The 27,082-nt window shown below is 35.3% G+C and overlaps 1 protein-coding gene across 2 annotated transcripts in view; it reads right to left on the reverse strand.

The window, feature by feature from the left end:
• Window positions 1–27,082, reverse strand: part of mroh1 (maestro heat-like repeat family member 1) — a 126,117-nt gene that overhangs the window by 22,564 nt on the left and 76,471 nt on the right. Inside the window, exons 22-33 of one of the 2 annotated variants that reach the window (XM_039737600.1) lie at window positions 26,103–26,249; window positions 24,289–24,315; window positions 23,283–23,405; window positions 21,570–21,649; window positions 21,003–21,138; window positions 20,656–20,751; window positions 19,104–19,208; window positions 12,928–13,063; window positions 8,224–8,336; window positions 6,733–6,885; window positions 4,027–4,181; window positions 3,208–3,373 (exon numbers count right to left, since the gene is read on the reverse strand). In XM_039737600.1, the coding sequence (XP_039593534.1) occupies window positions 3,208–3,373; window positions 4,027–4,181; window positions 6,733–6,885; window positions 8,224–8,336; window positions 12,928–13,063; window positions 19,104–19,208; window positions 20,656–20,751; window positions 21,003–21,138; window positions 21,570–21,649; window positions 23,283–23,405; window positions 24,289–24,315; window positions 26,103–26,249 (1,437 nt within the window). The remainder of the gene's footprint in view (window positions 1–3,207; window positions 3,374–4,026; window positions 4,182–6,732; window positions 6,886–8,223; window positions 8,337–12,927; window positions 13,064–19,103; window positions 19,209–20,655; window positions 20,752–21,002; window positions 21,139–21,569; window positions 21,650–23,282; window positions 23,406–24,288; window positions 24,316–26,102; window positions 26,250–27,082) is intronic. The other variant, XM_039737601.1, reaches the window with a different exon arrangement.

Here is a 27,082-nt window from a genome sequence, read left to right on the forward strand (position 1 = left end):
AAAATGCAGAGTGATAAATGAAAATGACATAAAATAAAATAAAAATAGGTAAAATATATATTTTTTCATTTTTGTAAATAAACAAATTGTCAGTGACCAATGTTTTCTCTGAGATGCATACGTACAGTGTGTGAATTTACACAACATTAAGGCTGCATATTTTTAGGTAGTGCTCAAAGGAGCATGTCTCTAAATTTCCTGCTGAAAGTACTTTTGCCACTCACAAATATGTAATATTTGATAATTTTCATTAATAAATAAATGACCAAGTATAATATTTTTAGCTCATTTGTTTAACTGGTTTCTCTTTATCTACTTTTAGGACTTGAGTGAAAATCTGATGATGTTTTAAGTCATATTTATGACTTGATATTTAGAAAATTCTAAAGGGTTCACAAACTTTCAAGCATAACTGCATTTTCATATATGGACACAAAACAAAGTATATTGATTGTGAACAGGAATGTTCTTTCTGGGAGTACCTGAAATATGAAACTAAAAGTTAACAAATGCAACTGTGTAATTGATAATGTGGTTTGTGAAATTCAAAAAGAAAGAACCGGATGAATTTAAAAACAATGTTGAAACTAATTTCATAAAGTAGTCTAGGCAGAAGAGTTGATCTGAAGGAGACTGAAGACTGCAAAGGGGAAAGTGCAGTTAAGCAGCATAGGATGGTGGTGTGTAGGATGACACTGGAGATCAAGAAGAGGAAGAGAGTGAGGGTGGAGCCAAGGATCAAATGGTGGAAGTTGAAAAAGGAAGACTGCAAGGTTGAGTTTAGGGAGAAAGTGAGACAGGCACTGGGTGGCAGTGAAGAGTTACCAGACAGCTGGGAAAATACTTCAGAAGTAGTAAGGGTGACAGCAAGAAGGGTGTTTGGTGTGACATCTGGAAAGAGGAAGGAGGAAAAGGAAACCTGGTGGTGGAATGAGGAAATACAGGAGAGTATACAGAGGAAGAGGATGGCAAAGAAGAAGTAGGATAGTCAGAGAGATGCAGAAAGTAGACAAGAGTACAAGGAGATAAGGCGCAAGGTGAAGAGAGAGGTGGCGAAGGCTAAAGAAAAGGCATATGATGAGTTGTATGAGAGGTTGGACACTAAGGAGGGAGAAAAGGACCTGTACCGATTGGCTAGACAGAGGGACTGAGCTGGGAATGATGTGCAGCAGGTTAGGGTGATAAAGGATAAAGATGGAAATGTACTCACAAGTGAGGAGAGTGTGTTGAGCAGATGGAAAGAGTATTTTCAGAGGCTGATGAATGAAGATAAGGAGAGAGAGAAGAGGTTGGATGATGTGGAGAGAGTGAATCAGGAACTGCAATGGATTAGCAATGAGGAAGTAAGGACAGCTATGAAGAGGATGAAAAATAGAAAGGCCGTTGGTCCAGATGACATACCTATGGAAGCATGGAGGTGTCTAGGAGAGATGGCAGTGGAGTTTTTAACCAGATTGTTTAAGGGAATCTTGGAAAGTGAGAGGATGCCTGAGGAGTGGAGAAGAAGTGTACTGGTGCCGATATTTAAGAATAAGGGGAACGTGCAGGACTGCAGTAACTACAGGGGAATAAAATTGATGATCGACTGCATGAAGGTATGGGAAAGAGTAGTGGAAGCTAGGTTAAGAGGTGAGGTGATGATTGGTGAGCAGCAGTATGGTTTCATGCCAAGAAAGAGCACCACAGATGTAATGTTTGAAGATGTTGATGGAGAAGTTTAGAGAAGGCCAGAAGGAGTTGCATTGCATCTTTGTGGACCTGGAGAAAGCATATGACAGAGTGCCTCGTAAGGAGCTGTGGTATTGTATGGGGAAGTCGGGAGTGGCAGAGAAGTACGTAAGAGTTGTACAGGATATGTACGAGGGAAGTGTGACAGTGGTGAGGTTTGTGGTAGGAGTGACGGATGCATTCAAGTTGGAGGTGGGATTACATGAGGGATTGGCTCTGAGCCCTTTCTTATTTGCAATGGTGATGGACAGGTTGACAGACGAGATTAGACAGGAGTCCCCGTGGACTATGATGTTTGCTGATGCCATTGTGATCTGTAGCGATTGTAGGGAGCAAGTCAAGGAGAGGTGGAGATATGCTCTAGAGAGGAGAGGAATGATTGTCAGTAGGAACAAGACAGAATACATGTGTGTAAAAGACAGGGAGGTCAGTGGAATGGTGAGGATGCAGGGAGTAGAGTTGGCGAAGGTGGATAAGTTTAAATACTTGGGATAAACAGTACAGAGTAATGGGGATTGTGGAAGAGAGGAGAAAAAGAGAGTACAGGCAGGGTGGAATGGGTGGAGAAGAGTGTCAGGAGTAATTTGTGACAGACGGGTATCAGCATTAGTGAAAGGGAAGGTCTACAGGATGGTAGTGAGACCAGCTATGTTATATGGGTTGGAGATGGTGGCACTGACCAGAAAGCAGGAGACAGAGCTGGAGGTGGCACAGTTAAAGATTTGCACTGGGTGTGACAAGGATGGATATGATTAGAAATGAGTATATTAGAGGGTCAGCTCAAGTTGGACGGTTGCGAGACAAAGTCAGAGAGACGAGATTGCATTGGTTTGGAAGTCTATAGTGAGTGTGAGAACCATGGCACAATGAAAAAACGCTAAAGGCAGCAAACTGACAGGTGACATTGGTCAACAAATTTTAACTTTGCCTCTGCAGAATCCTGCTGTCTGGTCTCCTCAGTCTATCAAACATAGAAAAAGAGAACAAGGGCTAACATGGGTATTTATTGAATATTAACTACCTGCCCTCATATGTTTCTGTAAAATACCGAAGTTGAAAATGCCAAATGTCAGAGTAAACAGGCTGGTTCTTGAACAGATGGGACACTGCACAACACAAGTGATAACTCTCAGTATAGTTGGCTCAAACAAAAAGAAACTCTCTGTGTCCTTTATGAGCATATCTGCATCTTTCTATACTTCAATTCTAAATCTTCACGGAATAGGCATTTCTTTAAGCTGAAGGAAAAACTAACCTAAAAGGATTCTCTCAAAATAAAAGTGAATTACGTAAAGTCACAAAATATAAAATGGAAATGGTCAAATGTTGATAAAACTAAACTGAAAATGAAATAACAGGTGAAAATAGAACAGAATTTCTTTTTAAAAGGAACTAAAATAACACTGATGCACATTATGTAAACACACATATTTGGTAAACACAACAACAGAATGATAGCAGTTAAATAAGAATACTTACAGCTAGTGGCTGATTGGTTGCTACTTTAGTCATACCAGACTTCAATAAGAACTCTTTCTTTTCCACGTAAGGTACAATTACATTCAGTTTTTCTATTATTAGTTCCATTATTTGGGATGCCAAATTACTGTCAGCACCAAGAGCAAGCCACATCTCACATGTCCAGCTGCACAAGAAATATACCAAAAAAGAGAAATAAAAGTTTAAAAAAGGGACAACTGTCAATCTCTATGTTTAATTGTTCTTTAATGTTATAGAATAGTTTGGTTTATGTCACCATATTATAAGATGTTGTAAATGTGACTGAAGAATATACCTAGACTATAATAGTTACATCAAAGAGATGGCACCATACTTATCAGAGAGAGAAATACAGTATATATAAAATACTTATTCTCATAGACTTCAATTAAATATATTTTTATAAAAAATACAGAAAACAAGTATTTTCCTGAAAGACACAAGAAATTCCAGTTGAGAGAAAAAAACACCAATTGCAAACAATCTAAAGAAGGGCCTTCTTCATATGGAAATATACAGACAGCTGGGAAATGCTACCATGATGTGAAATAATATACTGAATGTTTTCCAAGAAACTAATAGACTTTTATGTACAACTTGAAAAAGCTCTTAGCCGCTGCTTTTGGACTGAAAATAAATTTTTGAAATTAATTTACTTTTTCCAGTTACATCATGTGATTATAGAAAATACATTAGGATGATGTAGATCAAAAATTTTAATAAACTTTTATTTGCCTAAATGCATACAATTAAACATTTTCCACATACCTATGTGTTACAAAGCTTCAGAAATCTTACTTGTCAAAAGGAAGTGGGTGTGAAATCAAAGCATTCACAACCGTTTGAAGGTGCTGTGTGGCCAGTATAAGAACTGACTGTCCAACTGCTACTTTCACTTGCTCCTCAGTAATCACTTGGAGACGAATATGTAAAACTTCTAAAACTTCAGGAACCTAAAGAGCAGACAAATGATATAACAAAATAATGTGAATGCTTTACTAAAGAGTAATCAATTATTATTTACTTACTAAACTAATACAGGATGAAGTATAGCTGAGTACTACTGGTTAAACATCTAATAAAAATGATTTAACATAATGTTCAAATTATTTCAACTGCATAAACGTGTGGTACAATAATTAGATATTTCAGAATGGGCCAGGCAAGATATACACAAATCCAAATGTAAACTTCAAGTTTATTTAAACTTCAGCCCACTGCATTTTTGTATGATTGCTTTCACTTTGTCTACAGAAGAAAAACACTTTTTTAACTCTGTGGATTTTAACCCAATTCAGAAACTAACAGAAACATTATGGAGTTCAAGAGGATATTACAATTCATTTTTAAATAAATAAATGAAGTATCAAAATTTTATTTGCTCAAGCAGAGTTAACTTTTATCTACTGTTAATATGGTAAGTTTTACTGTAAAAAGTATTTAATAAGGCAGAAAATTCAGCTGAAGCAAACACTCCTTTACCGTAAAAGGTTACTGCCGCTTGTTATCTACAACAATATTTAACTAAAAAAAAAAGTAGAAATCTGAATCTTATGGATCTAATCAGACTTTTTATTTTTAGCACAACCATGAGATGTTAGTGTAGCATTCATAAAAATGACTCAAGTCAAAATCAAATAAACACAGCTGAGATATATGCAATAACGTTTAATTGAGTTTAAAATTTCATTTTGAGAAAAATGCCCTTTATTTGGCTGTATCTTTTATTATTACTCATTTTTGCCAGAACAATTAAACTGAATAAATGACTTCATACCATACCTATAATAAATAAATACGATATTTGTAATAACAAGAAAACTTACACATTAACTGCCTTCACAAAAAATAAATCTACCCATTTTCCGTGTCAGCTTTCCCTGGGCAACTTGGAAAGAAAGTTTCTTAATATATTTGTTCATTATTTCGACTATATATATTCAAACGAAAACAAAAATACAATACAATCTAATCTACATATAAGTATAAAAACAAACACAGACTATAAAGATACCAAAATACAAGCATCTAAATAATATGAGACAAAAACTAAAGAAAATAATTCAGGTGTATTACAATGCTAAAAAAGCAAAAATCATCAATTTTGCTATATTTACAGTTATCTGCATTAAGTGTATTCAATTATGTATCAAGTAAAAATAGCCAGGTATTTTCATCAGATTTTAGAGGGAGGCCTCAGCTCATGGAGTTACAGAAGTCATTTTGGCTGAGCGCTTTCAAGTACTTAATTAAACTGTAATATACTGCTCAAGCAGGTACAGTTTAATATTATGATTTATGAGTGGCAAGAATAATAGAAACAACATGACATAATTAGTTCAACATTAAAGATTATCCAGCTGCAAAAAATTACTAATAGCTTGTAAAATAGCAGTAAACTACCCTTTTGCACTAGCTGACAAGGCGATTTTAATATGTTTGAAATTAAGCAATGCTGAATAAAATAAATAAAATACAAAAAACTTGAAAAACAGGGCGGCAGAAAAGCTTACAAACTTTAGTACCGTGATCCCCCACCTATCGCGGAAGTTACATTCCAGACCCATCAGCGATAGGTGAAAATCCTTATTAAAACACACTTTGTAAGCACATATGATATGTGGGCTAAGGATATGAGTAACATCTCTTTATTATACAAAAAATCTTGGCAGGGAGACGAGGCTTGATCTTCTCAGAAGACAATCTGACATCCTGCTAGAGACATTTTAACGCGCTGCTGTACAGGCTTTTAAATGATTGACACAGATATAGCGGGGGATCACTGTATATGCAAAACTGGCAAATTCTGACAGAGATATTTGATTTACAAAAAAAAAAAAAACTAAAGCCAAAGATATCATATCAGTGACTTCTTTTATCAGTCTGAACTTATAACAACATCAAATACAGGGGAGTTTTACAGGTAACAACGATGTTATATTGGGTAAGAATTTTTAATATTTTGTTTACAAATAATGCACAAACCTAAATAACTTACTAAAATTAAAGGGTTGAAGAAATTACTGAACTGTTATTAATAAAAACACAAAAGCTCTTTTTAGCTATTTTAATATACCAAGAAGAAATGATGCTAAATGACGCATCTGATTTTCGAATTACTGGTATCTCACAATTTACTACAGCTGTAGTCTCCAGCGTCTTGAATGAAATTTGAAATAAAAAATATATGCAAAAAATGAACTTGGTACAAGGAAAAAGATTTAACATTAGATACACAAATAATGACAAAGATTTTAAATAACTTTATTTAGAAAATCTATAAATGATTTTTAAAAACCTCTACTTGTCACTTTGCATGAGTTGAAAAAATTTACTTTCTATATTTTATTAGCATATGATTTTTTTTTTTTAATTATAACACAAGCTCCTTTATAGTTAAGGCTAATTAACATAAACATTTTAAACTAGGGACTTTATGCAAAAATATTTAATTCTTATAAGCAAGACTTAAGTTTCACTTTAAGAATGTAATGATGATCTTACCAACTCCTGCAGTCCAGCCCCACGGGTTTTTAAGAGGGTGTTAATCACAACACTGGATGCCCTGGAGCAATTGGGCTGTGAATCCACTAATCCTTCAAATAGCATGAAGATAAGTGTGCTTAGCTGATGCTGAGGAAGACGTTTGCTAATTATCTGTTAAAAAATAACAACTACATATCATTAATAACCATAATTATATAATTATAGTACAGTACAGTACAAACCAGATTACCTACAGTTGATTACCACAAAGGAAGGCTGGCTAACTGAAATTCTGGATAATGAGCTAGGAGCTTCAGAAATAACCACTAGATGGGGTGACTGTTCCTTCATTCATTTCATTGGAGAAAGCTCAGCAGATCACAGAAATGTCACAGTAACAAGACACACAGTTTGTACAAGTTTTAGATTTACAGTGGATAGATATTTTTCAAATATTTTGTGTTTTCATGGTTAAATTTAGCAAACTAAATCATTTAATCATGTTTATTTTAAATTAAAGTATCATCACAGTTTATAATGTACTATATTCAAATATGTAAGAGAGGTCAATTAAAAGATGCACTCAAATTACTGAACCTGTTCAACCTGTCTCTGTTAAGTAATGTTATATATTATTCAACAAAATTTGTCAAAATGGTTTATTCTTAAATTTTAAATCCTTCGAATTGTGGCTCTGAGGTTAAGGATCTGTACTGGTATGCAGAAGGTTGCCGGTTTAAATCCCATTTATGCCAGAAGGGATATTTTACTGTGCTGGGCCCTTAAGCAAGGCCCTTAAACTGAAAATTGCTCCAGGGCACTGTACAATGGCTGAACCTATGCTCTGACCACCAATGGTCACGTTAAAAGACAATTCCCCTCTACGATTAATACAGTCTACCAAACATCACAATGCCAAGTACAAGAGAGAGAAATACAATTGTGATAATTTTTTTTAACACAACACTATAAGAAACAAATGGGGAAATAGGCATTATTCACAAAACTTGAGAGGAGTTTAACACCTGCTTTTCTAAACAGATTCCTCTCTGTCCATATACAGTTAATTAACAAATGAAACCTAATTTAATTCTTTAAAAATTATGTATGGCTAAAGCAACAAATGGAACTACACTTTAGGAATACTTGGAAAAAAAAATCTGACAGTGAAATCTTGACTACCATAGAAGGGAAATGTGTTAAAGAGGACACAGTATATATTGTAAGTGGTGTTTGTTTTAGATCACTTTTTAAAGCACTGGTGCATTAGTTATAAGCACTTCTCCCTTAAAAGATGTACTATGAGCAAAAATTTAATAATTACATCTTGCCTGAAGAAGGGGTCCGAGTTGCCTTGAAAGCTTGCATGTTATAATCTTTTTAGTTAGCCAATAAAAGGTGTTATTTTGCTTGACTTCTCACTACATTAATAATGGCTAACACGGTATAACACCTAGTACTATATATCTAATCATCAATGCACAATAATGTTACTACTATGTGTTTTACCTTTGTAAGCTCCGAGCAGGTCCGATATAAAACAGTAGGATCAGGATTATCAAGTTTGTCCCGAAGTGTTATCAAACTTTCAACAGCTTCATCCTTGTAGTCAAGAGCAAATCCTGAAAGAAAATAAAAATGATGATCTGAGTCTCCACACTAAAAACACTACATTTTAAAGACATTAAGTTTTCTTATGATAAGAACAGGCCTTTCAGCCCAACCAATCTCTACAATACTTATTTTTCTAATGTGTCTAATATAAGGCTAACATGACAGATTTAAAGGTTCCCACGTGACAAGCTAATTTGCTCCATGTATCTGTGGTGCTCTATATAAACAGAGAGCCACAAGATTAGGTCATTTTTAAAATATACAGTATTTAACTTGTACTCTAAATTACACAAGAAAAAGTAAAACACAGTTCAGTCAAAAATATAATCAATACTAGATCCCAAACTTTTACAGTTAATGAAATTAAATAATGTCAGACTTTACTACTAGACCCAACTTACACAGCTATGTAAAGAGAATTTCCAAACTTCAAACATCAAGAAGGTTAAGTGGACACCAAACATACATGTTTTAGAACAAGATTGAAACATTCTGGTCAAATTCTGAAAAAGCTCTTGACCATTCCTTGAAGAAAGTTTTAGATGAAACAACACCCAACGTCTTAGATCTAAGTCACATCATTTGTAATTGCTTTATTCATCCTGTAAGCTGATGAATGAAGTGACTGACCTTCACATCTTAAAATTGTATGGAATGTCTTAATTAAAATGAACAACACTTATATTCCTGACCTGAAATTTAAACTCTGCAAATATATTAACATTTAGGCTGAACTGGACCCAAATTCTCTTAATAAAAAGATCTTAAAGAATAAAAAAAACAAACAAAAAAGAAAAACAAAATAAAAAACTTGAACTCAATTAAAAGTAGTGAAGTAAAAATGTAATTTATTACATATACAGTAAACTTGGGATAAACATTACCAGAATATGTAAATATTATGTGACATCAGGTTTATCATGTTTTGATGTGTTTCATTTCAAATATGTAATTCATGTAGCGACTAATTCAAGTGACTCCACATGCATAAAGTGATGCACTGATAATTTTTACTCTTTTGGCTTTTATTTTGTTTATTGTATTTACTAAAAAAAAAAAAGGAAAAGAAGACACAACCATGATTCTCTTATACACAGGGCTGACATAGGATTGGACTGCAAAGGCTTTTTATGACTGGTCAAAAATTTTACATACAGACTTTAAATCCTCCTCTGTATTCTGCAGTTGCACTTCTCTAAAATCATGCGAGATCTCTTTTACATAAATTGGATGCTCTTTATATTTACATATTTTACAAATGGAGAACTTGAACATAGAGAATCACATCCCTGTAATGACTGATGGATGTAATGCTTTGTCGGGATAGGAGCATTCAGGTGACTACTCCAAGGCACACAAACTATGAATATTTCTTGCAGTTTTATCTCCATGTAACAGTTACAGGAATGATGTTATACTTCTCTCAGCACAGGCTGGGCCACAGCAGCCTAACTCTTATAGTCATATGCAGGACCACAAAGCTAAAAGTAGAGATTTTCAACTTCCTGGTTAATTCTGAATATTCAAACTTGAAAAAAAGAAACTCCTTCTAACATATATGAATATGACTGTTGTAAGGAAACCCTCTAAACAAGGATTAAGTGAAATACTTCCACGTTTGTGCAAACTTATGATAAAAATATGTATTAAAAAAGTGAAATCTTATGCCAGTCTGTAAAAAGAAGTCTCCAGAGTATTCAGAATGAATGTAGTCTGTGTAGGCCCAAGAGAAAGAGAAGAATACATAGAAAAAAGCAACAAATCCGATAGTTAGCTATTAAGACTGGGATTTCAACACAGACCAACCTGCTACCAACTAGTTTTTCAGCAAACGTCTGTATATTGGAGCTAGATGATCCATTGCTTCATGACACAGAAAGTTCAAGCAAAGGCATTTCTAAAAATTAAAAGTAGACAGAATCAGGGGATTGCTAGAGTAATGCCAGTGTCAATTTAACAACAGTTGTAAGCAGAGAAAGCAGTCTCTCCTAGAGAAAAGTGTGAAAAACAACATAGTAGTCCAGGAGAAAGAATATGTAGGAAATGGAAGATAGGAAACCAGAGAGAGCAGGATAGAAAGCATAAATCAATGGACAATATCAACATAGAGAATGTGAAAAAACATGTCAGGGTATTTTTGTGTCAATGATGACAGTTGGGATCAGCAGCCAGATGCACATCATAAAGGTAATGAGGTGTTAGGTATAGTCAGTGCAAAATTAAAACCGAATATGCAGATAGTATGGAACTTTAGGGAATAGATGTTACTTAAGTTATCTTTCCAAAAGATGGGGAGGACAAGAGAGGCCTCACTACCAAGCTTAAAATATCAGTGAGGGCCCAGAAAATGCTACACACAGCGTTGCATGTGAGGTGGCCACTAGCTTTAAATTTGGAAACAGTAGACAAATTGTAAAGAGGATGAAAAGTAAGCAAAGAGATTAGTGGAACAACATTAGCTTTGATGACTGATTTGAGCTGAAGACAGAAAAACAAGGAAAGGTAAACAGAAAACCGGAAACTAAGTAACTGGAAAATTCTGAACACAGAGTTGGCACAAACGTCACTGCATGTCAAAATACTGCAAAATGCCAAGGATGCAACCGAGCTTGTTCAGCAACAAATACACAAAGCATCACTATAGAATATTTTTAGCTCTTATGTCAAACTTGACAAATACCAATATGTTTCTCAACTTTAGATCAAGTTCTGTGAGTGAAAGAAATTAAGTCACCTAAATGTGAATAATGTGACATTAATTTCAAGGAAGAAAAGTAAAAAACAGGCACCTTATTTGGGTAAGATTTAAGATGGGTAAATATCAGGAAAAAATATATTTTCTATATGATAAAATGAAGTTGTAAATTAGCATTTCCCATGAAATAGACGTGTGGGCTAGTGTGTACTTTTTTTATTAATTGAATATAATCCATTTATTAATCTGTTAATTTGTAATGATCATATTTAAATTATTATTTATTCATTGCTCAAAGAAAGTATTTTTGATAGAAAATTATTTTTGTGTTTATTATTACTTATTATGAATTAGGTTGTTAATTATTTTTAACTAGCTAACATAGCTGAAATACCCGGTGTGGCCCAGGAGGAAAATATACATATATTTTGTTAATTAAGAAAAATACAATTTAAAAAAAAACACAACTTTAAAAATAAAAATAAATTAACAAACAATGAAGACTCACTAATGTGCTTGTCTTGCAGTCTTGTATGTATGTTATCATTCAGTTGATGCTCGGTACCGGGCAACTCCATTTAAATTTCAAAGGCAACAGGGGCACTGTGGTGGTCAAACATAAAGAATGCTGGCAGTTACCTCTAGTTCTCTGTCTGGTGGTTGTTCCGAGTGGCAACTGGATGATAACATGCATACAAGACCACAAGATCACCCCCCACCCTACCCAGAAGGGGGTGGGTTAGGGTTGATTTAGTTGACCAATGAGAAACATGTGTACCAAATTTCATGAAAATCTCTCCAGCCGTTCAGAAGTGAAGCTGGAACATAAATATATACACACACACACATACTGTACACGGATTTATATATGAAAATCTATGAAAATGTTTTGGCCCTTGATTACTGTATATAACAAGTTTATTGCACTAAATAAGATGCAAAACACTGAAAGAAATGCGAGGTAGAATAATCACTGTGCAGGCAAATCCCGTTTGTGGGGCTGACGGTTGATATAAAGATGTGTGGCTTCCTCTAGACAAAGTGCGCAGTCCAGCAGTTCTTTAGTGGACTATAAACTTTCATAAAATGTAATTTATTATAATAATCTTATGTATATATTTATGGTATTAAATGACAAAGATGATTAATATTATAGGTAAGAAATAAATTTAACAAAACACTAAGCAGAAAATAATAAACACGACACAGACTATTTTTGCAAATGTAATTGATGGTGGTGTAGCTATGAAATGAAATCCCCTATGAACAGCCCCCTGAAAATTATGTAAAGTTTTGCTCTACCTTAATGTCAATGTATGTGAAGAATTGTAGAAGTTAGGAGCGCTCCCAGATGAAGACATTTTCCAACACTGTTGAAATGATATAAATAAGGCGGCACAGGACAAGAACATAAATTCAGAGAAAACTGTAATCAGATGGATGTAATTGTACATCAATTGTGAATTGATGCATTTAAACAAAAGAACACCACAGATATTGACCCTGTCAGTTTATTATGACTCGCTTTTAAAGCTAGCGTCCTCATCTTTCACCCAGCAGCTCTTGCGGCAACCACTTAAGTAGCATTGCTACAGCGTCATATGCGGTTTTCTGCAATAGACTGCAAAAACTCACAAAATAATTTCCATTTATTTACTGATGACAAACCCATGAATATGCAGATACTCTGATCGTAAAACCCTGAATTGCAAGGGCAAACCTGTAGTTCATTCCATGCAACCATCATTTAAGTAAGTGTCTGAATTAGCCTAAATAAATGTAATCATAAACACTAAAATATAACTGAAATGGTCATGTGACAAAAACACTGAAAATTTTCACAGCACAAATCCTCCCACCCCAACCCTCCTGTAATTAGTTTTTGTTTGTTGGTCACCCATTACCTTCATAACGCAGCTGGATGTAAAGCAGGGTATAAATGCAATCCATGGCTTCTTTTCGTACAACTCGGTGAGGGTCAGAACATCTTGGAGCTAAACGACCAAGTAATGCTCCCAGATTATTAAAAGTAACCATGTTCTGTTCAGAAAGAAATTCCAAAGAGCTAGTTATTATTATAAAAATGTTAGATTAACAAAATGTAAACTTGTAATCTTATATTTTACTTTAATCGTCAGAAACACCTTTACAATATACTTTACATTCCAAACTCTATTACTCTCATTTAGTTAATGACTTGTTCTAAGATAGTAAAAACCTTGAATATGAAATACTCACCTGTCAAACATTCCATACTAGCACACACACAGAAAAATATGAGCTCATAGATACAACACAGAAATATGAATAATATTTCTTATTTACTATACTGAAGATTTACATATTACAAATTACAAACAGAACTACATCTAAAAGGAATATTCATCTATTTTCTTTATCAAAACTGCTTAGTGCATTCCAGTTGTTTTTGCATTAGTGTTGTTATGGGGTGATCAAGCCAATACTAACCACTGGCCTCAAGACAGGAATTAGCCATGGATGGGACACACCCATACTTACGAGATACTGAGGAAAATTTTGAGTTGGCAAGTAACTTAAAACATGCATATTTGGGGTGTAGTAGGGAAAAAAAATTAGTAACTGAAAAAGAACCCATCCAAACACAGGAGAAACAGACAAACCAGAGTCACCAGAGTTTCTTGGATTTATGCAATGCTCAATGTTGCCTGTTCACAGAAATTTGGTTTTGTAGCATTTCTAATGCCTCATTTGAACTTTAAATACATTACTTATTGGTGTAATGGCTTACAACTAATATGCAAGTTTCAGATTATGTTCCAGATTTCAATTCTTTATTGATATTGACTGAGACTTCCCAGGCTACTGGTGAAGAACCCATACAATGAAATCCACCCATTTAACAATCCAGAAATTAACCTAGCAGTCAGATGATTTTTTAATTTTGTAAGTGGCTCCACTCACATACAGTGCTGACCACAAGGACAGATGCAGAGACAGAGGATACAGATAGAGGCATGTGGACCAGTGCTACCTACAACAGCAGTAATATGCTGGACGCAGATAAAAATACAGAAAACAATTTTACTGCTATATATATATATATATATATATATATATATAGTAGAGTCTCGCTCATCCGACATAAACGGGTCGGTAGAATGTCGGAGAAGCGAAAATGTTGGATTAATGGGAGGTGTTAAGAAAAAGCCTATTAAACGTAAAACTATGTTATAATTTTACACATTACGAACCTAATAATCATGTTTTATAACAAAACAGAAAAAATTAACTGAAAAAATGAACTTACAGTTACAGAATTGTCTGAAGTTAAATACAGTATGTACTATACTTAAAAAGTTCAGTCCTGTGATGATTTAAAGAAATTTTTGATCGTAGTCTGCTTTCCTGACGAGTGCCATTTCATCGCTGCCAAGTCTCACCATCTTTGCAGCATCATTATGTCGATTCCTGTAGCTTCTTCTTGTTGCACAAGGTATTTAATTGCAGCTTCTGGAGCCTTAACTCTGTCACTCATATAGCAAACATCCATACGAGCGTATACTGTTTACTACAGCATTGTGACTGCGTGTGTGTGTGTTTCTGCTGTGACGTTCATGCTATGACATGCGTGCTGTGACATGCGAGTCCCCGTCTTGCACCCGAAAACACGAAGCGGAGTCTCAGTACTTTAGCAACATCAGCTTTATTCAGCTTGAAACAGCAACAGTGCAGTTATTTATTGTAGCGGGATCTGCCATTCTCCTATACACAGACACAGCAGTCAGGCAGGGTCGTAGCCAAGTAATACTGTGCCCTGCGCATTTATAATGTTCCATGTATCACCCATCGACGGCAGGCGCTTATAGCATGTCCGCGATCTTTTCAGATTCGCTTTTACGGCAAACTTCTACAGCGCTGGGAGACTGCGATTGCTTTGGGACGCTCTTCCGCAGGTTGTCCCGTTGGGTGGAATCCCACAAAAGTTTAGAAACTCACTCACACCAGCCATGATTCTTTTCAAAGGTAAAGTGCAGATTCATTTGTTTTATGTATTTTTACTTTATATTTTGTATTAATCATTTTTTATGAATAGTTTTGGGATGTGGAACGAATCATTTGAGTTTCCATTATTTCTTATGGGGAAATTCGCTTTGATATACAGTACCAGTGCTTTGGACTGCGAGCACATTTCCAGAACCAATTATCCTCGCAAACCGAGGTTCCACTGTAATTAGCTGCGGTAGAGTTCAGAGCAACAAAAAATAGACTACGCTCATGCTCGCAACTTGCAGTTCTTGTTGCTGATTGATGTTTTTTTTTTTGCGGTGGGACGTCGGATAATACAGAATGTCGGATAAGTGAAGGTAGGATAAGCGAGACTCTACTGTGTGTATATATATATATATATATATATATATAATAATCAGATGGATGTAATTGTACATCAATTGTGAATTGAAGTGTTTAAACAAAAGAACACCACAGATATTGACCCTGTCGGTTTATTATGACTCGCTTTTAAAGCTAGCGTCCTCATCTTTCATATATATATATATATAGGCATGACTGATTTTCTACACAGATACACTTGATAAAATTTTCAAGATATCCTTGTGAATGTTTGTTTAAACCATAATTCTATCCATCCATTATCCAACCTATATCCTATATCCTAGGATCCTATATCCTAACTACAGGGTCATGGGGGGTTTGCTGGAGCAAATCCCAGCCAGCACAGAGCACAAGGAAACAAACGCAGGGCAGGGTGCCAGCCCACTGCAGGGCACACACACACCAAGCACACACTAGGGACAATTTAGGATCGCCAATGCACCTAACCTGCATGTCTTTGGACTGTGGGAGGAAACCGGAGCACCCGGAGGAAACCCACACAGACACAGGGAAAACATGCAAACTCCATTCAGGGAGGACCCGGGAAGCGAACCCAGGTCTCCTTACTGCGAGGCAGCAGCGCTACCATTGTGCCACCGTGCTGCCCTTTAAACCTTAATTTAATTTCAAATTCATTTGCTTTGTATAACAGCTTTTCACAAATGATAACAGGAACTGTTATTTAACTCCTTCTGGACCAGTTTCACTTTCAAAAACCTGCAACTAAATTCAAACTGTAATACTCCACTGATTGTGCCAGAAAATTTAGAAAGCATGCCTTCAAATGAAACAAAAATTCACTGTATTTTAAAAATAGCCGCCTTGCCTGGGAAATCTCATAAGAAAATGGATGACAATTATAGTGCAATTGGTTCATTAGGTGTATCACAAGTACTCTGCAACTAAGTACTTTTCTGTATACAGTACAGGCAGTCCCCGGGTTACGTACGAGATTGGGACTCTAGGTTTGTACTTAAGTTGAATTTGTATACAAGTCAGAACAGGTACATTATTTTAATGAATGCTATTGTTGAACGACTGTAACCAAGTGCTCTACCAATGAATGATGGAGTTTCACCTCTCTCTGACCTTTTTATTATTTCTACTTTATTTTCAATGGCAATGGTTTTTCTCTTCTTTACTGTATCACCGGCACTTGCATCAGATTTGTGTTTCAGAGACATTCTTGAAGGGTGAAGACAAAAGCTTAAGATGAGCTCTTCTGCACAACACTGTACACGCTATCACAGCAGGAAGGCACCCGTCATCAACACGTCTGATGTACTGACAAGAGACAACTTCCTGCTATGTGCGTAACTTTAAAAGCAGGTCTATTATTGAGAATGAATGGGAGCGGCGAGGGGCGGTTCACCACACAGTCACTTCCACTACAGTATGCTGCCAGCAGTGTCTGCCTACCGAGAATGAACACGGTGCAGCCAAAGGCGGGTAGTGAATTGCCCACCACTGCCCCCATTCAACAGACAGCCACTTGAGGCACACTACATTGCTAACCCCCGCCGCTCCCTTCACCCTCAATGGCCTCCATTCTGCCACAACCGGGTCACCGCTTGCAGCATTACCAGCCATCCACCCAGAGCGAACAATGAAACGGCCCCCTCCGCTCCATCCAGCCTGCGTCCAGTTATGACAGTATCTGCGGCGGCGTAGTGGGCGGGCAGCGAACTACCCCATCAAGCCTCCGTCCTGCACACAAGCGATAGCTGTGGCCCCGGTGACTATGGACTATGGGTCACCGCTTGCTGCAAGGAGCCGCCCAAGGGACACTACATTGCGTGAGCAGTGAAATCGCCCCCCCTCCACCCACCGCTTGCAGCGTCCCCAGGCCGAAGATAATGGAGCAGCAGTTACTGAGGCACATGCGTCACAGCTGTGGCCCCATTCATAAGTCGTAGGTCGGATGTTCGTAACCTGGGGACTATCTGTATTAGTTTCTTTTTTTTAATAAACCATGGCCAAATATTATTGGCAGGCAGTGTGGTATAGTGGTTAATTCTCTGGACCTAGGACTGGAAACCCTGAGGGTGTGGGTTCAAGTCCTGTTAATGGAACTGTGTGACCATGAACAAGTCACTTTCCACCTCTGTGCTCCAATTGGAAAACCAAAAGAAATGTGGCCAATGGTATCTCAAATGTTACAAGTCATCTTGAATAAAGGCATCAGTCAACTAGTAAATAATAACAATATTAGGTCACTGAAGCTGCTTACTCTTGAACATGCTATAGACAACTGCACATGAGTAAAACATTCCTGCATTAGATCAATTCTTGCTTTTCCCAGTGATTTCACTTTTTGTTGATGGCTATTGCAAAACACAACTAGGAAATTGGATTCTTTAAAACTGAAATGGGTTTTCAGTAAGAATAATGTGAATTGTCAATATGTACTATTATCATTATCAGATGTTTATAATTTTAATTTGTTTACATCTTTCACTCACCTATTTTTGTGTTTTTCAGCAGTTGCATATTGTCCACAGATCAGTCAACAGATGTAAATTTATATGTAAAAAATTTTGGAAAGTGGCAAAGTTGGGCGTCCCTGTTCAAAGTAAGCATACGTGTAATGTGAATATATATTACAATGGACTAGCTTGTGAGGGACCCATTAAGAACTGCCAGCATCGGTCCCAGCTTGTCTTAGACCCGAGGACACTACTTCCTTATCTACTTCACTCTCCCTCCCAACACTTATGCTCACAGCGCCTGAAACCCTCACTGAAGCTTTATAGCACACTTAATAACAATTGAGCTTTGCATCTTCCTTGTACTTTGTTGAACTTTCTAAGACTGTACACGACACACATTATCATGTCTGTACATGAATTTTTCATGCCCAGGACACAGCCCTATTTTCAGCCATCTATCCATCCTTATTGACTAGAGGTGCTGTTTACGTGGCCCGTCAATTGCTTCTGCAGTGTCCTTTGGTTGCATAAAGCCTTGTCTCACCCCAGAGCAAGTACGTTAGCATAACAAATTTTACAATATGGGGCAGCTAATCTTTTTTCTATGTTACCAAATTTCAATAAAATCAGTCCGAGCATTTTTAAGATTTGGGGTATTTAGTTTTTCTATTATAGGTTTTTGAACCTTTACATATTGATAAATCGAAATGTCCTTACTTAGTAGATAGCTTAGATGTAAAATTGTGCAAAATTTGAGCTATTTAACTAAATGAGAAATGGTGTTTTTGTTGATGAATGAGAAAGTGAGCGCGTGAGTCAATTTGAATTAAATGTACTGTATATATTACTAAAATTCTTTAATAAGTCTATGTATACTTAAAGTAATTTATATTGTACTAAATACTTTAATAAATTCACACAGTAAAACAATCAACACATCAAGTAATTTCTTTTGGTGGGCATTGTGCATTTCCTTCTAATCAGATCACAAGTTCAAAAGCAGTTATAAGCAGGAAGTTTAAACATAATGAGATTGCCAGTGCTTCAGAAATGTCAAAGAACAGTTTGTATTGCACCGATATTCAGCTATAGCTTTTGAAATCAGATGTGTTCTCTAATTATTTGTATTTTATATTTCACACTTATGGTCTTTCTTTGTGATAAGCCCCAAAATTATGCCCTTAATTCACTCCTATGGGACAAACTGGGAAAATGTATGCTTTTAATTCCCAAAATGAAGAACAAATTTATAGCAACACTAAAACAAAGACCCTCACCTTAACAACTAGGTTCGCCAGGTAAAAATCCAGCAGTTCTGAAGTTAATCTTGTTGCCTTCTCTCGTTCGGTTTCTCGTGGGGAGTTGAGCCAGCTTTCAATGTGCTAAGTAAATAAGATAACCAACATACATTTTTTTCAAATAAACTTCACGTGAGATGTTGATAATAATATAGAAGGTTAGCTGCTTTCAATAGTCTATTTTATTAGAACAGTTTTGATGTTCTTAATTGATCGGCTTCTGGCACTGGATCAAGAATGAAGATCTAACCAGCGATATTCATACATAATGCCACTGCAGAGGTGAAAACAGAACACTTACAAAAAGTTGCAAGAGATGAAGCACTACTGCTGTACTGCACCTTAACAGTCTGACATATTTAACAGTATTACATTTTCTTCTTGGCTTTAACATCGTTTTAACTGATATAGGATGTGCTCTTAGTTTCATCCAATAACTTTTCCCCACTTAACATCGAACACCATCTCTTTATGTGCCAAAAAGAGAGCGCAGCTGAGTGAAGTAAAATGTTTTAATCATGCCCACAAATTCATTACTAAATCCCATCTAGTCCAGAACATGCCAGAGAATAGCCAAATTTAACCAATCAAATGCCTTTTCAGCATTGAGGGAGAGTAAAGCTGCAGTGGAAGAAAAGGAAGGTGCTGCATTGAAATCTATGAAGCATTCTTCTGAGATTATCTGAGGCAAAACGGGAATGAATTAAACCAGTCTGATCAGAATGGATCAACTTATGAAAAACAGACAGAGGTCTGTGTTACGAGCAGATTTTGTTGTAAGACAATCTCAGACATTATATGGGACTCAGCCAACACTTATTATCAAATTGACAAATTTAAAAAACCTGATGATGAAAATTAAAGACTTGGAAGAATCTGATCCTGCGAGTCCTTTCAATCTTCAAAATGATTCTGTACTCAAAATCACAGTGTACTCCAATTAATACTAGAAATCATTTTTCTCTCTGAAGCATGGATGAAATAAGTAACTCATCCTTCTCCATATTTTGGGGGAGGACTTCAATTTGTATTTTTTTTTCTGCAGCCATGGTCCTCTTGGCTTATCAGCTTTAACTTAACTGCAAGAATCTCTTTGTGCAAGGATCCAATTTATTCTCTCTCTAGACATGGCCAATGCAGAGACAGCAAAAGATGAAGCTTCACTTTGAATGAAAAAGGTATTCCACTGTGGCCTATCCCATGGACCATCGCTCCTGCTCCACTAAAGAGGGCACACAACTATCAGGACCCCCAACAACACACTTTATCTTAAAAATGTCAACTGTGGACACTTCGGAAGGGGTGAGTTTATCAGTTCCAAAAAGCTGATATTTTTTAAAGAACACTTTCCTGAGGAGTTTATGTCCCCTGCTGGATACTATAATTCTTCTATGCCTTATTGCACATTCTAAATGCTTAAGAATTTTGCTATCAACAAAGCAGTCACTTAGTTTCTAAACCGTGATTTCCAGATTTCGAATATTGTTTTGTAAAAACACTAGAAAAACGTTTACCCTTAGAAACTGCTTACCTTAAATATGTTTTGCAAACCGTCAGGACTGAGGTCTCGACTAAGTACATTTTTTAACAAATCCTGAAGTGCACTGAATGTGTCAGCATATAGTGTCTTAAAACAGAGAGAAAACAAACAAGAGATTATTATATAAATATATATGACTTTGAAATGTGCCAATATGCTATCAAACAACATTAGGTAAAACATACTGTACTTTAACAAACTAAATTGTTTTATAATTTTACAATACTACAGTATTTGCAATATGATACAATTTAGCTTCCTTGGGCAAGAAATTGAAGCTAACATGAAACTATCATAAACCAAACACATCTTAAAAAAATAAAAAAATAAAAGAGTACCTCAAAGTTCTGTACATCCAACATTTCATCATCTTTGTTCTTTTCAGAGTCTAGTGGTGGAATACTAAAAACACTGTTTAAACTATTCTCAATCATGTCGAAGTTTTCATTTTCATTTAAGATGGGATCAAGTTTTCTGAATAATTTGTCAAAGACAAATCCGGACACAAAATATAGATTCCTTTTTGTTTGTTTTTTTGGAACAAATGAGTATCACGATCATGCTAATCATAAATTTAACAATCTAGCAAAGGTCAACAATTATCTTAATAGTTTATAGATTTTTGCAAAAGTTTTATTTGTTCAATTCATTAATTAATAATTAATTAATCATTTAATTATTAAGGAATTTGACTGTTAAAATAGAAAGAAAATACTTCCTTTATTATATTGCAGAGTAAAGAGAATTTCACAAAAAATGATGTGTCAAACACCATTTAATATGAAATCTTTTAAACCAAAGTGCATTTTAGGCACAACTTAAGAAAAACTGTATTTTTACAGTATGATAAATATATATATATCATTGTAAATATTTAGTAAATCTGGATCTACTGAAAAGGATACACCAAGTGGGAACATGTAGTCATTGCTTGCTGACGAACAGGAGTTTTCAGAGATTCTGCTGCTTCAGACTTGATAAAATCCTGTTATCAGAAGAAAGAATAAATACATATACTTTGCACTTGTATTCCAGTGTTGACTCAAAAAATAGGGTAGTGCTTTATTCACATTTGTTATACAAGTATGGAGATTGTCCATTATTATTTTACATTTATTACATAAATGTAAATGAAAAGAACACTTTGTAAAAAAACATTACATATTATTCTGAAATCCTTTTAAATCTAATTCAGGATTGTAAGTTTCTCAGAGATTAGAAGATTATCACTGAACCCAAGGCAGAAAACAGTTCTGCGCCAGTCCATCACAGACCCAAATAACACACACACTCCAAAATGAATCTCTAATAAACAGTTTTTAAAGATGTATAGATATACCTGGAATATCATGCTGGAAGGAAACTTCATAAAGACATGACGATAATAGAGTCTCAAAATAGACCATGCCAGGGTATGATATTCAAATTCACAACTGCAAACTACTCAGAGATAAAATTCCTGGTTTGGTGTCTAGAGTTGACTTCTGAGAGCCGATTCTCATACTTTACACTAGACAGTGTTATTTTATTTCCAAATCAAGTGTTATTTTACAGTGGGAATAAAAAAAATTTTCATAGCGAAGTAGTGCCACATTTTGGCTCCCCCATGAAATAGCAGATTCTCTCACTAGAGTCGGTGTAGGTTTATTTTTTATGTGTTAATTGTTCTTGTACGCTTCACAAGTTTTAAGTAAGTTAAATGATTATACCTAATATTTTCCTTGAGACTGTTTATTTTATATTAAAATAAAGCGGAGAAACTTTCAAAGTCACTCAGTAAATTGTTTGTTTTAGTGATTATAACATAAAAAAAATAACACTAATTACTATTATTTCTGAACAATACAAGTAATTTAATATAATACATTGTCATTTCTGTGGAACACTAGCATTATCACTTCAGAGATCCAGCACCATGGGTCTGTGAAGTGACATGCACTTGTCTGCATTAATTTTCCTCTAGGTACCATCAAATTTCTGTAACTTGTCAGTGAACATACTGATTCCAGACATTAACAATAATATTGCTTGTATTACCCTGGTTGCCCCCTGCAGTTAATAAGGCATGCAAGATGAGGTGAACTGGCAATCTAAAATTGCACCACTGTGAGGAAAGACATGTTTACAAGAGGGCCATGCATTTATTTGTGTGCACTGTTGTTTCTTACCTTAAGCACAGTGCAAACAGGGGAAGCTTTGGCACCTTGCATCCCTAAACAGGATTAACTGGGCTTGAGAATGACGTTTTAAATTGCTACATATACACTACAAAGTCTTAAATTAACTATATCAAAAGTGTTTATTTTACACTTCCAGTATTGAGTCATGTTTATATTGGAAGAGTGGGAGATTTTACATCAACAATGTTAATGTGACAGGACATCTGACCCATTAGGTAGCTGTCCAACCTACTGTGCCACCATGCTTCCAGAACAAGTACAACTCAATGCTCAAAAAATAAAACTACAGCAATGACTTACTTTAAACAAGTATGTATTTGTGAACAATCCAATTTCAAAGAATATGGGTTACTACAACTTACATTTACTTATGGAATCTGTAAATATGAACATAGAAACTTAAATTTTCACAAAGACAAAATATTTACTTATACTGACCATCATGACACCCAAAAGTTCCTGCTTTCGAGTAAAATTGTAGCTCTGTCTTTGCGTGCAGATGCTTATGGCCTGTGCAATCTGACCTATACTCTTAATAAGACTCAGTTTCATAGTCAAATCCTGTTAAAAAAAAGTACTTGGTTAAAATCTTCAATACTTCAACCATTGATTTTCATTTTGAGAGATTAAAAATGATGATAGAAGGAGCAATAATTAATGCATTATATTTTTAACTGGCTAACATATAATCAATGCAAGCATCATTATGCTTACATGCAAAAAATGCTAACCTCCAGTTTATTTAATTTTTTGTATCTGACCAAACTCTTTAATATTTTTGTACAATTGTACAATACTTCCTTTGAATATATAACTCTAACAATGGCATCACAATCAACAGATTACATAATAGTCAAAGAAAAATAAAAGGATCTAGCTTTTGAAAACTTGTAAAACATCAAATACATGAAAGCAAGTCGATAAATTTGTCAATTTTAAATTAACAGTGAAGGGCAGTTAAGAGAGAGCTGTTAAAAAAAGCACAGAAGCTGAGTAGAAAATAGAAAAGGAAATTTGTTATTAATTTTAGATTAACCAGGAATTTTATGAAACTGCTATGAGCCTCATGAAACACTGCTAGATGAACTCATTTGACCATTCTAAAAATAAAAAAAAGTATAAACTTTCCATTTATGAAGCCTTACTTTTAACTTTAAACTGTATTGCTCAGTATACTGAATAACAAAAATTAACCAAAACAATTGTAAAGTTTGTAAAGCTACTACTTATGGCTTAAAAATTGATCAAAATAAATTTGTCCAATACCTACAGTGGTTTATGAAGCTCAAGAAGAGAAAATAAAAGAATATAATTTTAGTCCCTGTTTCCCTCATACCAAGATCAAGAAACTGCTAAAAAAATAAAAAAGGAGAGAGAGCAAGAGATAGGTATCTAAAGAAGAATACAACAGGTGTACAATATAGTATATGTTTCTTATGTGTACCTTGGTCTCTACTTTAATCCCCAGAACCTGTATAATATAAAAGTGATAGGAATTTAAAAATTCATGTTGTAACTAGGTTTTCTTAAGTAATGAAAATAAGTCACATTTTTTAATGTGCTTTACAGGAGAGCAGCATTTACTCCTGTGCCAAAGCAAAATAAAAGCCACTTTAACTTAGTTTTTACAATAAATATCGATCAAAACGTATACCAGGTAATAATGTGACATATTTGTTAAATGTCAGTCAGTTAAGACAGTGTACTAGTTAGCAATTGGGCTATCTATGTATTCATAAAAAAATTCTAAAAAAATATTGATTTTACCTAATCACTAATGCTGTTGAACTTTAAATGAAATATAAGGTCCAGAAGAATACATTTATTTCTACCAGAGAATACCTTCATACATATCAGCATTAATGCTCAAACTATCAAACTTCATAAGAAACATTAAGAAATATCTATTTATTTCCTCTGAGAAATTGACCAATATGCTTTTTTATATAACAATATTTTTTCAGTTTTTGATGGTTCTTAATCAAGCTTTAAAAACTATCAAACATAGCATACTCCTTTTAACTAGTAAAATGTCCTAAATCTCTAGATACTTGTGTAAGGCATAAACTAAAATACAGATAATAAGAATATGGAGCGTCGTTAGTGATCAATATGAACTTTCTAATACCCATATAATCCAAAGGTAGGTAGACAAAGTTCTGAAGCACTGCAGGTACTGATGAATACAATTTCAATCATTTTTTTTTTTTACTTTTGTCCTTCAGATATGATTTACAAAATTGAAATCACTTTTTCATACAAGAATCTGTTATAATAGTAAATTCAATGCAAGTTTTGATCTTGCCAACATTTTTAATTTCCTAAAAGCTAAATACTTTTTGCACAGTTTAAGCCTGCAATGGAATTGTTTTTTTTAAGTTGGTAACATATTAATTTAGGTACTGCAAAAATACATCTATGACTCGCATAACATATGCATACCGTAACAAAGGCTTCTTTAGATACGTACAAAGGGTAAGTAAAGTAGTCATCTATCACTGCAATGTGTCCTACTAAAATAACTTCACTTTGGAATGGTAGGAAGTGCCTTAAGGGTTAAGTTTGTACCTATCAAGTCAAAGTTGTTTCTTCACAATTATGGTATATATTAATTTGCCACATGAAACTGTGTTCTAAAATAATGCATTTAGATCTGGACATTGGGAGAAAGCACTGAATTGCCAGATAGCAGTGGGCAGTGGTGGAAGGAGCCAGTGGCTAAAAGTGCTCCAAGAGAGCCCCGTGGAGGAGATGGAGGAGATTTTTCATGATGGCTTTCAGTTTTGCCACCATCCTCTTTCCCACAACAGCTTCCAGTGTGTCCAGGGTTAGCCTTGTAATGGAGGAGGGTTTCTTGATAAGTTTGTTCAAACATTGTGTGTCCTTTGAACTCATGTTGCTTCTGCTTCTTCAGGCGAACACAGCAAGGAACAATATGCTCCCTACAACGGACTACGAGAACATTTCCAGCAGCTTACTGCATGCATCCAAAGACTGCAGTCTCCTCAGTCTGCTCTGGCCCTTCTGGTATAGTCCCACTGTGTTGTCAGACCAGTCCAGTATGCTGTTTATGTGAACATACAGTAGAATCCCCCGTATAAACTGCCCATAACAAGTGTCTACAAGACATCCAACTCAATAATAACTCACTGCTTAAAAATGTAAATAATTATATAAAGTAAAGTAACCCTATACCTCTTATATCTATACAACTGTATATTACGGAAAAAAAAGCTCATATGTGTACATGTATCTTACCTTTGTATTGAAATTCTTGCTAATATTACGAAGAATATCTGGTTCAATTCTTCCAAGTATTTGATCATCTGGCGCATACAATGTTACACTTCCATAACACAAAATTAGAGTGCTCTTCATCTTCTCAATATCAACATCATTTTTGTCCTAAAAAATGTTATAAAAAAAAAATGACAAAAGTGCTAATTCAAAACAAATAATTGGCTATAAAATTTGCCAGATTTGAAAAATAATACCTCTGTTTTGAGCCTTGAGAAATAAGAGACTTTATTGGTAAGATATATTTAGATTATCTAAACTACAAGCCTTTGGCATGAAAACACAAGAAGGAATAGATAGCACCTAAGGCATAACTTGAACCCTGGACTTCACGGTGCATAGCCCTGCTGCATCACAACTCAGAACTCATGCTGCCCTGTGATGTTGCAAGACATTTTACAGATGATGCCCAAAAAAACAGTTTGTCATATCAGATTAACAGCAAACAGTTGTACCAGGGCCACACAGGGGTTTTACTTGTGTGTATGTATGTCCATTGAGTGATTGCTATATGTGAATAACAACACTGGTTGCGCCGATTCCTCTATGTAAATTGGGGTCTGTGCCTTTAAACAGGTTTGCACAAATCCAGAGGGACGTGTGGGATTTGTAGTTTTTGTTTGTATGCCCTGTACAGATGAAACTAGAAGAGAAGGATGTGGCAGGACTTTCTGATTGTACCATTTTCCAATCGACTCCATCATCAGCAGCTCCTAAACCTTGGGCATTTGTAGCTGAGAAGAATGGTGTTTAGCCACAGGATTTAAGGATGGCAGTGGGTTCTTTTTCCTCCCAATCCAGTCCATTTCTCTTTGAGAAGAAGCATGCCTCTGAAGACTATTCATCTGGACTCTGGTGGTAGGACTGTATTCACTATCCAAGTTGCGGGAAACAGTTTATTAAAAGGGAGCATTTCACCACATCTTTCCATCCTTTAACCA

This window comes from Polypterus senegalus, chromosome 15 (assembly GCF_016835505.1).
Source record: "Polypterus senegalus isolate Bchr_013 chromosome 15, ASM1683550v1, whole genome shotgun sequence".
Classification (NCBI taxonomy): domain Eukaryota; kingdom Metazoa; phylum Chordata; class Cladistia; order Polypteriformes; family Polypteridae; genus Polypterus; species Polypterus senegalus.